The sequence below is a fragment of the Dama dama genome, chromosome 23, assembly GCF_033118175.1.
Source record: "Dama dama isolate Ldn47 chromosome 23, ASM3311817v1, whole genome shotgun sequence".
In the NCBI taxonomy this organism is placed as follows: Eukaryota; Metazoa; Chordata; class Mammalia; order Artiodactyla; family Cervidae; genus Dama; species Dama dama.
The window spans coordinates 5,914,469-5,927,428 of record NC_083703.1 but is presented as its reverse complement, the minus strand read 5'-3'; the positions used below and the strand labels follow the sequence as shown (position 1 = coordinate 5,927,428).

General features: G+C 42.7%; 1 protein-coding gene across 1 annotated transcript in view; it reads right to left on the bottom strand.

The window, feature by feature from the left end:
* Positions 1-12,960, bottom strand: part of LOC133044555 (uncharacterized) — a 402,843-nt gene that overhangs the window by 292,035 nt on the left and 97,848 nt on the right. Inside the window, exon 7 of the mRNA XM_061125948.1 lies at positions 1,782-1,896. Within this exon, the coding sequence (XP_060981931.1) occupies positions 1,782-1,896 (115 nt within the window). The remainder of the gene's footprint in view (positions 1-1,781; positions 1,897-12,960) is intronic.

Sequence of the window (12,960 nt, the reverse complement as noted above, 5' to 3'; positions counted from 1 at the left end):
GAAATCAGTCCTGAATATTCATTAGAAGGACTGTTGTTGAAACTGAAGTTGCAGTACTTTGGCCACCTGATGCGAAGCACTGACTCATTGGAAAAACCCTGATGCTGGGAAAGATTGAAGACAAAAATAAGAGGGCAACAGAGGATGAGATGGTTGGATAGCATCACTGACTCAATGGACATAAATTTCAGCAAACTCTGAGAGATAGTGAAGGACAGGGAAGCCTAGCATGCTTCAGTCCATGGGATTGCAAAGAGTCAGACACAACTGGACGACTAAATACAGCAGTGTATATAGACATAGATATATGCATGTGTAGCTATGTATATGTTAAGTCAAATTGCTTCTGTGAAAACCACAATCTATTTAGACTCACACAAGAAAACTGGTATTTGTCAAATTAAAAATGTAAAAAAAAAATTTTAATTATCATCTCATGGACACCAAATGATATAACTATGGAATTTTTCTGTCTTGACCTGCTTAGAGTTAGCTAGTTAATTCACTTTTCATTTGCCCAACTAATCACTTCCAAGGTAGCCATTAGTCATCCTGATTGCCCATCTTCTACAGAGGAGATGAAAGAACGTGGCCAGAACAAGCATAGATTTGGTTGAGGGTTTCCTTCAGATCTGCTTATGCTTGAGTGTAACTACTTAAAAACAACAGGTAGGGCCCTAGATGTAAATAGGAAATCAGTAATGAACAGACAAGGAGAAAAAGAATGAGAAAGACGAAGCCATCCTTACGAGCTTTTACTCTTTAAGGAAGAACAGAGTTGTCCATGTTGCCGGAAGGGAAAAGGTGGGGATGGATGAAATAAATGAAGAGAACTAAGAGGTGCAAGCCACCAGTTATATAATAAATATTCGTGTGGGTATATAATATATAGTTTAAGGAATATGATCAAAAATATTGCACTAACTTTATATGGAGACAGGTGGTCACTAAATTTATCATGGTGATCATTTTGTAGTGTACACAAATTTCAAATCATTATGTAGTACACCTGAGACTAATAAAATTGTTTGTCAACTGTATTTTAATTTAAAGAGGAGGGGAAAGACAGAGGAGAGAGCACAAAAAGTAACAAATGTGTGCAGGTCAACTGCCCCATGAGCAGGTATCAGTGGTAATGAGTGGAATGTTTTAAAGGAAGGAAGGTATTCAAAATACACATCTCTCTACTCAGCAGTCTGTTTATCGTCTCATGGTGGGTGGCAAAAATTGCCGAAGAACCCAAGTCAGTGGATATTTTTTGTTGGCAGTTCTACAGGATTCTCCTTATGTGCATGAGTTTCATCTTCATAGTTTGGTATAAACAAAACCTAGAAGCACTTGAACCCAACAATATTGAACTCAACAATCATGTTGAGACCCCAGATTCCAGTTTCCTCATTCAAACACCACTAACCCCATTTCTTTACAAATACACACAGCCTCACATTAAGAAAAGTGAAGCTTCCCAGTTCTTTGCTTGTGCCTGGCCCTGTACAGCCACCATTATTCGACTCTCAGTTTAAAATAAGCCACAGAACATTTTACCAGCAGAAGTCAAGCCATTTTATTGGTGGAAATGTTGAATTGCTTCTCCTTGTTTACTTCCAAGAATAGGACATCGCCTATAAACAAACTGACTGCGAACACATGCAAATTTCTGATCAATACCCGCCTTTGAAAATTCACAAGGTCTCTTGTCAACAGCCTAACGTACAGTGTATCAGGTTCCCACTTACCTTTTTAGCATCTAATGATTAAAGACAATCTGTCAGGACCCTTACCTCTGTGTAGGGGAGGAAGAGCCAAGTGCAGGGAGCTCTTAACCTTGCTCTTGAAGACCATTGAGAATATTTCTATAACACCCTCCAAAACATCTCTGGGCTGATGATGGTTCTGCTGGGGGAAAAAAAAAAAAAACCAACTTTATTCTTTCTCATTCTGCTTTTGAACTGTAATAGATAAGTTTTCCTGGTGTCATGACTATTGCCAAAGAAAAATGATCATCCTTGTATAATGTAACAATACCTTGTATCTATGTAAAATCTCTGTTTCCGAAGCTCAAAGCACTTTCATGAAGCACTACTAGCTCATTCTATCACTTCCATCCTCACTGAGGTAGGGTGAGGCATGCATGCAATCCTCGTGCGCAAGACAGGAAACCAGAGACAGAGGTTAGGGCAGTGCTCAGAGGTTGCACAATCCAGTTAATGATGTGGCCAGAACTTTCTGCCTTCATTTGCTGGGCTGCTTTCTCTTCTCCTACAGAGATTCCAAAACACATAAATAAATTCATCTGACACTTCTCTGAAATGAAGAATAATAATGTTTACTTAAGGGAGAAAAAATATTTCACTTTCTTAGCATCTCATAAAAATGCATCCTGTTTAAGGGCCTAAAAAAGATGCCCTGATCCCTTATTTCTAGATGAGGAACACTTGGAACCTAGAGGATGACCACCTACACACATGTAGAACAGAGCTAAGAGCTAGCAGAAGAGGTGGAGATGGGAGTTTCAAGTGTTAATCCAGCTTCACTAAAGAAGGCCACTAAAGCGTATAATGCCAGGTAGAATAATGCCACACCAGACACTGCAGGTACAATTTCCCTTTCAATCGCACATCTACCTGTAAGGAAGGTAATGGCACTCCCACTTTAGAGACAAGGAAAGGGAGTCTTGGGAGGTCAGATTACTTACGCAAGGACTTCAGCCAGGCCCAGAAGTGGCAAACTCTAGATAATCCCTTAAAGGAGAAAATCTATGCCCAGAAGTCCTCAAAAAATAACCTGAGTAACACAGAACGGTGGGTCCCATGTAAACATTCTTGGGTCCGTATATTACATTTAATCATAAAAAATTGCTGATATTCACCTCCTTTCAGCCTACCAAAAGGACTAATTCAAACGATTTGAACTATCACTTTGGGGATTCCTGAGATGTTCTTGGGGGAAAAAAAGTCTCCAAAGTACTAATACTAAGAATAAAGTCAGGCACGACTTTGAAAGCACGACTGCGGGCTTGAGATGAAAGTCAGGCTGGATGGAGAAGTGTAGTTCAAAAAATTCCCCAGCTCGTAAGAAGCTTAGTGAGAGAGGGTGTGTTCCCACCACTGGAGCAGAAACTTCCTTTCCCAAGCCCTTCTAGGATTTTGCCCTTCCTGTTCATCTTTTCTGATCAAATTCATCCTTTAGGTAAACACAGGAGGGATTAGAGACCTTTAATTGGCTTTGAGGAAGAAAATGGTAATCTGAGATGCCTGGGCAGGAACTATCTTGTGTCTTGTGAGACAGAAGTGGGGAAAGAAAGAGAAAAGGAAAAGTCTGCAGTTTGACAGGCCGTTCCCAGCCACAGCGGCGAGTGTTTAGGAACAGGCAAGGTTGTTAAGTCATTCATCCACACGTGGCTGTGAGCTGCAGGCACGCCATCTTGGATCTCTCTGTCCACTCCGCTCTCTCTGTGTGAAGTAGGAAACGGCATCCCAGAGCCTAGCTCAGTGGCTTTCACACTTTGTTGTCGTAGTCGTTGTTCACAGCTCTGTCTGACTCTCTGAGACCACAGGGACTGCAGCACGCCAGACTTCCCTGTCCTTCACCGTCTCCCAGGGCTTGCTCATGCTCGTGTCTGCTGAGTTGATGATGCCATCCAACCATCTTGTCCTTGCTCTCTGCTCCTTTTACCCTCAGTCTTTCCCAGAATCAGGCTCTTTTCTAATGAGTCAGCCCTTTGTATCCAGTGGTCAAGGTATTGGAGCTTCAGCTTCAGTTTCAGCATCAGTCATTTCAATGAATATTCAGGGTTGATTCCCTTTAGAATTGACTGGCTTGATCTCCTCGCTGTCCAAGGGACTCTCAAGAGTCTTCTCCAACTTCAGCATAATCTCAATATCTCCTGGGGCTTGGAGGGATACGGTAGGGGGCCTAGAGATTTTGATTAGGTAGGTCTGTTGTAGCTCCTAACAAGTTCCCAAGTGATGTTGATTCTGCTGGTTCAAGGAATAAACTTTAAAAACCACTAGCCTAACTTCTGGCTATACGATTGCATTCTATCTTCCTGCTACGTAATTTTCTGGGCCATGTCTGCACAGACAGAATCCATACATGATCCAGAGAGGAGAATCCATAGAGATGATGCTGTCTGAAGGTTTGTAACAATGGGTACTGTAACACTGGCTTTGGTACAAACCAACTTGTAACACAGCTGGTGCTGTGGGATTCTCGGTAATGATAGTAGCTAACGTGCATGAACTAGCCCATAGGTACCAGGCAGTATGTCAAGTTTCTACTCACATTATCTTTGAGAAAATGTACTGTTATTACCCCTGTTTTATAAATGTGGACTCTAAGCCTCTCTCGGTTAATCAGCCAGAGAATGGAGCAGTTAGGTCCAGGCCCCACTGCTCTCTAGTGCTATACACAATACTTCCTAAACCCCAGAAACATTAAATTAGGAAAGGAGACATCTGCCTCCAGCGCTGTTTGATAAAGGAATAGGGTCAATGGGTGGCCATAGGTCTTTCTTCACTGTACTTTCTTGTCTTCCAGGGTAATACAAACATTCTCCTCTGGCCCCATTTTCTCCCTTGACTTCACCTGTGATGCATGGGAAATGCCTCATAGGTTAAAGTGCAGGAGATAGAAGAAGGGTGTGCCCTGCTACCAGACATGGTTTCTTAGATTATCTTTCCTTATTGAAACAAACACCCAATTCCCTGTAGAAACATCATCCAGTATTGGGAGACTCTGGCCCTGGAAATGTAATTACAGTTTGGAGCTCCAAAGGGAGTAGATTGCAAGGGATTGGACACCTTCTTGCTTTTATGACACCCAGTTTTTGCATTGTCTATCTCATCTCTTTGATGTTAGGGGACAGGAAGTTGGAGATTGGAGCTGCAGAGATACTGGACTCTTACCTGAGTGGAGATTTGTTTCACTGTTACTGTTCTGGCTTTAATATGCTCCTTAACTTAGTCTTAGTGTGAACCTTGCTTTTTCCACCCTGAAGTTTCTACTTTATAGCTTAATCCAGGACCTGGCTTCAGAGAGGTCAGTTGCCTGGGATTACAAGCTTCTGAAGTAGAAGTTGATAGAGCTTCTCCTCTTAATAGGAAGATACTGAGCTTTTCCTTGGAGTTGGGCCTCTGCTGTACAAAATTCAGGTGCAACATCATGGATCATATCATAGGCTAGGGATCATTAGGAGCACTGGCCACACAATGGCCATGGGGGTCACAGAAGACTGATGTTCTCACCTAATTGTGTCCTGAGACACCTTTTCATTGGACTAAAGGCCCACTGAGCTGTACCACTATCTGCTTCCCTCTCACTGTCCCTCTTAATTTCCCTGGTACATAATCAGGAGACGCATTAGGCCCAAACCCATTGCCCTTCGTTCTGCACATTTTCAAACTTGTTCAAATATCTCCATATTAAAATTTCACATGCCCTTTGGCCTAGAAATAGCATCTCTAAATATTTATTCTATAGATATGCTGCACATGTGCAAAATAAGATATAATAGAATTGCCTGTAACAGCAAAATATTGGAAACCATCTAATCCATCTGACTCATCGTTAAGGAGCCAGCTAGATAAATTACAGGTAATTCATACAATGGAATAATATGCAATCATTAAGAAGAATTAAGCAATCTACCTGTACCAGCGTGGAGCACACCACCAAAATGTACTAGTGAAGCAAAAGAAACACCAAAAAAGATTGAAGTTTAGGGAGGTGAAACGTCTTGTCCAGGGTCCTATAATTGCATTAGATTCAGCATCTTTGACTCTTTCCCTCCTAAAACTTCTACTTAGTCTTTATCCATTGGATGTTTCAATCCAGCACATAAGTCATATTTCCTCACTATCCCCTCATCTAGAATCTGCACCCTCTTATACGCTACTCTCTTCAAAGCCTTCTCTCCAACAAGCTCCTGGATGGTTTCACCTATACTAACTCTCCCCTCTTCTTCTACCAACCTCCTGAATCTTGTTGTTTAGCTTCTGCCCCCACCAATCCACAGAAAGTTCTCTGCTTAAGGGCACCTCTGACCTGTGATGGGCAAACCTTACAATAAAGCCGTTTTTTACTTTGTTGTAAGTCATCTGTGCCTACATCATGCCCTTCCTACTTGCTCCTTGGCCATCTGCGATGAATGCCCTGTTTCTTGCGTTTCCTCCCACTTCTCTTACTGCTTCCTCTCAGTCTCTCCTTGTCAAAATCCTCTTCCTAATCCCACTCTTGAAATGCTTGTCCTCTGTATCCCTCTTGTCTCACTGTGTACATTTTCCTGGGCTCATCTATTCCTAGTCATTGTATTACCACCTCTGTACCAATAGCATCCAAATGTCTTTTCCTCAACATTAGTTCTTACAGTGATCCGGAACCCAACCTCCAACTTCTTGCATCATCACTTGGATGTCTCTCCAGCACATCAAACTCCCCCCATATGCACAAAAATCTGAAAGCAACATCTTTTTTCTCCCGCAAAGCAGCTAGTAACTTCTCTATTGTAGAGAACAGTAATATCACCCCCCTCCTGGTCACCAAAGGCTGAAATCTTAGTGCCATACTTAACTGATGCTTCTTCATAAACTTCATATCCCATCAGTCACCAAGTCTTAATGCCTCCATCTCTGAAACACCCTTCTAATCTATACTATTTTCTCTATTCTCAGAGCCATTATCTTAATTTAGGTCATTATTATTGCTCCATATTCTATCACAACAGTGTCCTAGCTGCTTTGCCTGCCTCCATATCTATTACCCCTCTAATGCCTACCATTCAGTAACCCTGCCTTTTTTTGAAGTCCTTTTGATGACCCTGAGTAACCTTGAGATGATATTTCGAGTCTCTTCCATGGTCTACAAGTTCTCCCTAATTTTCCCTTTCCTATTCTTTCAGCTTCATTTCCTGCTTCTCCCCCACCTCCACCCAGTTTGAATAACTTACAGTCCCCCAAAGTCCCAGCCCTCAGCCCCACTCAGTGCTAAATATGCTGTGACCCTGCCCGCGGTGCCCTGCCCTTCCCCATCCACCTGCCTGGCTTCTTTCTCCCCATTCTGCAAACTCAGCTTAGTCATAACCGCCTCTGGGCATTCTCACCATAGTTTTCCTCACACCAATTTTAGCTGAGTTAGCTACTGTTCATCTCTACCTAACCCTCTATTCTTCTTTCTATTTTTAATGCTTCATGTGTGCATGCATGCAAGTCGCTTCAGTCACGTCTGACTCTCTGCGACCCTGTGAACTGTAGCCCACCAGGCTCTTCTCCAGGCAAGAACACTGGAGTGGGTTGCCATGCCCTCCTCCAGGGGATCTTCTCAATCCCGGGATCGAACCCACAACTCTCACGTCTCCTCCATTGGCAGGTGGGTTTTTTTTACCACTGGCACCAGAAGCCCCTTAATGCTTCATGCTGCACCTCAAAGAGGAACTTACCTCTGTTTTAGTTTATCTTTTCTTCTCCTACAGTTACTGTTCATTGTGAATAAGGATTATTTTTCACTTCTCTTTCTAAACCTAGGGCTCTGTAGTGTCTTTCACATAGTTGGTACCTAGTTCCCAACAAGTGATTAACAATTAGGATATAATCCTTCTGGTTTCTAGAACAGATATTCTTTACACTGTCCCTAAAAATAATAATTGACTGATTGATTGAAAAGGAGGTATATTCACAGTCACCAATGAATTGTAAAACATGAGCTTGTTCTTCACACGACACAGAAATGTAACTCTGCAAGTCTTGCGTGATTCCAAAGACCTGATAACTGGAACTGTGTTTCAAGAACTGACTTAATTCTTATCTGTGTCCTAAGAATTAAGTTATTCATTCAAGTATTTATATATGTTGGCTTCTATTTACTGGTTAAAACTGGAGATGCCCCTCCTATCCAGATGAACTTGCCAAGGTCCTTTTCAGGAATGACATTGGAAACCATTCCCAGATTCAACTGCAATTTGTAACAATCACACTGCACTGCTAAGAATCCGACTCTGTGGTTCACTTCAAGAGAATTCCTCAGCTGACTGGCAGGTTTGCCGAAAAAAGTCCTAGTCCTTGAGAACACCCTCAATTGTCTGTCAAGTCACAGATGGAGAGGTCTCTCATCCCACCCCTTCCCATATTCTTCCAACCTCGTTCATTTGTCAGTGAAATGTTAGGGTCAGTGAGTCTGATAATTCATGGATAGATTCACTGGAAGTCTGTATCATTTCCATTTCCAGATTTCATGACATGGGACCAACCTGTAGGGGAAACTGCTTTAGAGGAAAGCTATGTGGGGGCCTCAGTAATGAAACCCATTGAAGAAGAGGCCAAGATGGAATTGTGTGACAGCAAACTTAATCATAAAACAAATAGAAACCCCCTGCAAAGAGTCCACTATAAGCTCCAGAAGTTAATTTGTACATAGATTTGTTTAGAACTCAAAGTTACTTTCCCAAAGAACCTAAGTTACACATCTTGAATCTGTTCCCCAGCCTTTTACTGGGTATTTAATGCTCCTCCCACGTAATTCTGTTAGAACCAAAGACTCATCTGCCACACCCAGCACTGTGTATGTGGGCAACTATATGGTGAGTCCAAATTCCAACGAGCAAATTATCTGACTTTTCCACAATGCCTGCAGGAGGAGAAACCATGATTGAGGAGAATGGCGAGGAAACCCCCCAAGACAGGGCAAAGGGGAGTTTGCATGAGCTCGCGACTGCTGGGCTGGGGCAGCGGCTTCCTGCAGCCAGTCACATCCCAGCCAGGCGTTTGTGCTTCAGGGGGTGGTGCACGGAGCAGAGAGGAAATTCCACAGCAGCAGACAGACCCAAATTGAGGGACATTCCACAAAGTAACTGGCCTGTGTTCATCAAAAACACCACGAAAGACAAAGAAAGACCAAGGAGCTCTTCCAGATTGAAACAGACTAAAGGCAACGTGGGATCCTGGATTTTCTGTTACTACAAGGAGCATTATTGGGACAACCGGGGATCTGAGTGAGGTCTAGGTAGGAGTCCCGTGTCAGTGTTAATTCTTAATTTTGATAATGGCACAATGATTATATAAGAGAGTGTCCTCATTTTCAGGAAATATGGAAATACGCACTGAAATATTTAAAGTAAAGAGTCATTAATTATACAAGTTACCTGCAAACCTTCCTGGAGGAATATATATGTATATAAGAGAGGAAACAGAAAGCAGTATCGAAAAAAAGCAAGAGGGAGAGAAAGAAGGAAAGGAAAGAAGAAAGAAGAGAAAAATGGAGAGAAAGGGTGGGAGGGAGAACTGATCAAACACTGAATGTAAAGGGTATACAGTCCAACTGCAAATTTTCTAGGAGTTTGAAATTATGTTAAAATAAAAGTTTTTTAAGATACCACCATGTCATTATAAATCTCAGTCATGTAGGCTTGGGAGCCTCCCATGCTTTTTACATTTTTTTCACTTGAGTAACAACAGAGTGAAGCTACAAGTCCTCCAGGGATGAGGCCACCGCTTAGAAAGTGTCTTTGCCTCTGGTTTTTCTGCACTGGGCTGGCTCCTGTTGGGAGGGCAGAGCCAGCCAAGCTGCCTGGAGCTGTCTCCTAGGGACCCGCAGTCGTGAGTCTTCTGAAGAGACCCTCCCACTCTGAAAGCCTGAGCAATATTCAACGATTTCACCCAAAACGTTGGCTGAGCCTGTTTGACTTGGCATCCTGGAGTTTTATTCTGCTATGCTTGGATAACTGTGGATCTATTTACAGCTTTCCCTGTTGCCTGAGAATGTGGCTTTGAGACAGTGTCATAAGCAATTCCCAACATGGATCTAATGATTTTTTTTATGATTCGTAGATTCAGTCCTGGGCCTTTCCACCCCCCTCTCCTGCAGAGTCATCTGTGCCACAGGACCCCACTGGTCTCATCACCCCAACGGCTACCCAGACCGCCGCCCTGGGCCCTCGCTCCAGCAGCTATCATGGTGAAATGCTTGACATGGCCCTGCTCAGGCTTGTCCACATGCCAAAATCAACATGCAGTACGTACTTTGGGGTTTTTCAGAGCTGACCCCAAAATATCTATTTACCCAGATGTTGACATTCTCATGAGTAATGGGCCAAGCTCCGAGGACACACTGTTGGTGGCAGAGCAGAATTCAGAATCCCACTCATAATATTGGAGTTGGACAGGGACATAGACATTGTCCATTCCAACCATCGTACTTTAAGATAAGGAAAATGGGGCTTCAGGTGGTGAATAACTTGCCCATTGAGAACAGCATTAGAACCCAGGTCCTCCTTTCCCCAGATCAGTTCCTTTTGATTCGACCAAAGCAGTGAATGCCCTTGGGTGAGACAGCCCTAGGAGCCTGAATTATTAGGTGGGTAATGGTGAAGGCAGCCTCCCAAATACATACTTTGGGATTAGAGATGTTTCCAAAACCTTTTTTCAGAGTCCTACATGAAGAAACCTCAAACCCAGGATGCCAGCCAAAAACAATCATTTTCAAGTCCCTCTGAAATCCTGGATGGATGTTTAACCAGGCAACGTACTAGCTGACTCCCGTGGCAGGCACAGGTCTCAACAGTGATCAGGGACTGATGCTCCAGAGCGGGCGGATGTGTGTGTAAGACTGAGCCACACATAGTAGATCATGTGCCGCTATCCATGGGATGCGTGAGGGCAGGAGGATATGAGGGTGACTTCTGAAAAGGAAAGCAGAATGATGTTCCACGTATTAACTTGATTCAATTGTTCCTCACAGCCTACAGAAAAGCTTACTGAGAAACTCTATAGAGAAATTTCCAGAAAAATATACTTTTGAAAAAGCGATATTTCATTCTCCCTCAGGTCCTAGTACCAAACAGGAAAAAGGAAACTATTAACTCACTCATTCACTCACTCTCTCAATCATTCATTCACTCATTTTTTGAGTCTCCACCCTCAAGAAGCCCACATTTCTAAATTCCTTAATACATAAACAGCTGATACAAACAATAAGAAAAAAAGAAACTTAATAAAATGTTGACCAAAGATATACACAGGGATTTCACAGAAAGAGAAATGGAAAGATTGGCTCAACATATGAAAAGGTACTCACTATCACTGGGTATCAGAGGAATCAAATTTAAAAAGTGATATAGCATTTTTAGCCCTCTGTTCAGTTAAAATTTAAAATACTGATAACATCCAGTGTCTTAAGACTGTGCATAAAGGGACTGTGGATACTACTGGTGCTGGGAATATAAACTGGGATACAATTTCAAGAGAGCTATCAAACTCTACAGCTATACAGTTCAAGAGAGCTGGCAGTAGCTATCAAAAATTTGTAATGCATACTCTAACCCTATATTTCAATTTGCAAAGGTCCATGATGGTTCCTTCTCCTGCTAGGCAGTGTTCCTTCCCTGTTCTAGAAACAAGAGCAAGAGCAACGCTGGGGAATCTCCCCTCACCCCATCTCCAATTCAGGTTACCATGGGGTGCGTTCCTAGGCCTGGCTAACAAAAAAAGCATTACATGCCTCCAGACGCAAGAATTGGTTTGGGGATGGGTGTGTGAATCAAAGTGACACAATCTGGGGACACTTCCTAAGATTACTGAAAGAAAATCACCCTCTGTTTTCCAATGGGCTTAGAGTGTTGAGCGTCACAGCATAGAATTACTGGCTGCCACTTTGTCCCTGAAAAGAAGGCCTTGGGAATGGAGCGGCACAGAGGGCAACAGCAGCTGGGTGTGAGAGGGTGGGACAGGGCCCTGGGGGGCCTCCTGAGCCCCGGCAGCTGATCCTAAGGCCAGACCCACCATCGCCACCCTTAGCTTTGCTTTCTGCTTAAACTAACCAGGGTGTTTTCTCTTACAACTAAAAAAATCCAAGCAGAAACTCTCATCTGCAAGATGACTAACACGTGTACAAAGACATGTACATGGTTATTGTAGCATTTTCTATCACAGAGGAAAAAGTATCAGCAGCTTAATCACTAATCAATAAAAGAAATGTTTAAGTAATTATAGTATATCTAAAATATATCCTGGAATATTAAGGTATCATATTATTTTTTTAAAAAAGCAAGTCACAGTACAATATGTATGTGATTTCAGTCATGTGAAATGGCCTATGTAGGTATGCGGCAGGAATTGGTAATGAAGCAGGCTTTAACATTTTTTCTCTTTTTTTTTTTTTCCTTTATCATTTCAAATGTTTATAAAAAGAAAGAAAGGGGAATCCAAACACAAATAATAGCATATTCAAAGGCAAGTCAGTGCTGAAAGAGTACATTAAAATATCTCAGGTTAGATTCCTTTAACGCCAACTGTGAGCAAAGGTAGGGACATTTTGTAGAAAAAAAAAAACAATGCATCATCTTTTAAAATTAAAATAGAAAGATACTCAAAGACAGTTATGATTTGCACACAAGACTAGTCATGACTAGTATGTAACGTGTGAAATAGATCACCAGTAGGAATTTGCTCTGTGACTAAGGAACTCAAGCTGGGGCTCTGCGGGCCTTCTTCCAGACCCTCTAGCTCACACATAAGGGACCTGTGAGAATTCCCCAGCCACCCTTGCCCCTTCTTTCAATAGCATCCCACAGTTGTCCCTGGGTCTTCAGCTGTTCATTCTCAGCTTCCTCATCCCTGCTCCGTGAGTGGGCTCTTCATAAAGCTCTCTGCCACTCAGCCCTTTGAGCGATTCCTGCAGGAACCCTAGTTTCTACAGAAAACAAAAGACTGTCTCTAAGGCTGCTTGGTTAGATTTCATGATCAATCGGATGTGTGCCTGAGAGGTTGGGAGAAGGAAAAAATGAAGACTGCCAGGCTCCAGTCTGCAACACATAGTCGGTGGTGTCAGAAATGAAGCCAAAGAGTTGCCTAGGAACCACCAATCGGAGAAGCCGCAGAGGAGAGGGTGGGCGGGGCCACACACAGGTGAGTTAGCATCAAGGCTCTGTTGACTTGGGTCTCCAGGTGGAGATGCTGCCATTGGAATTCAGGC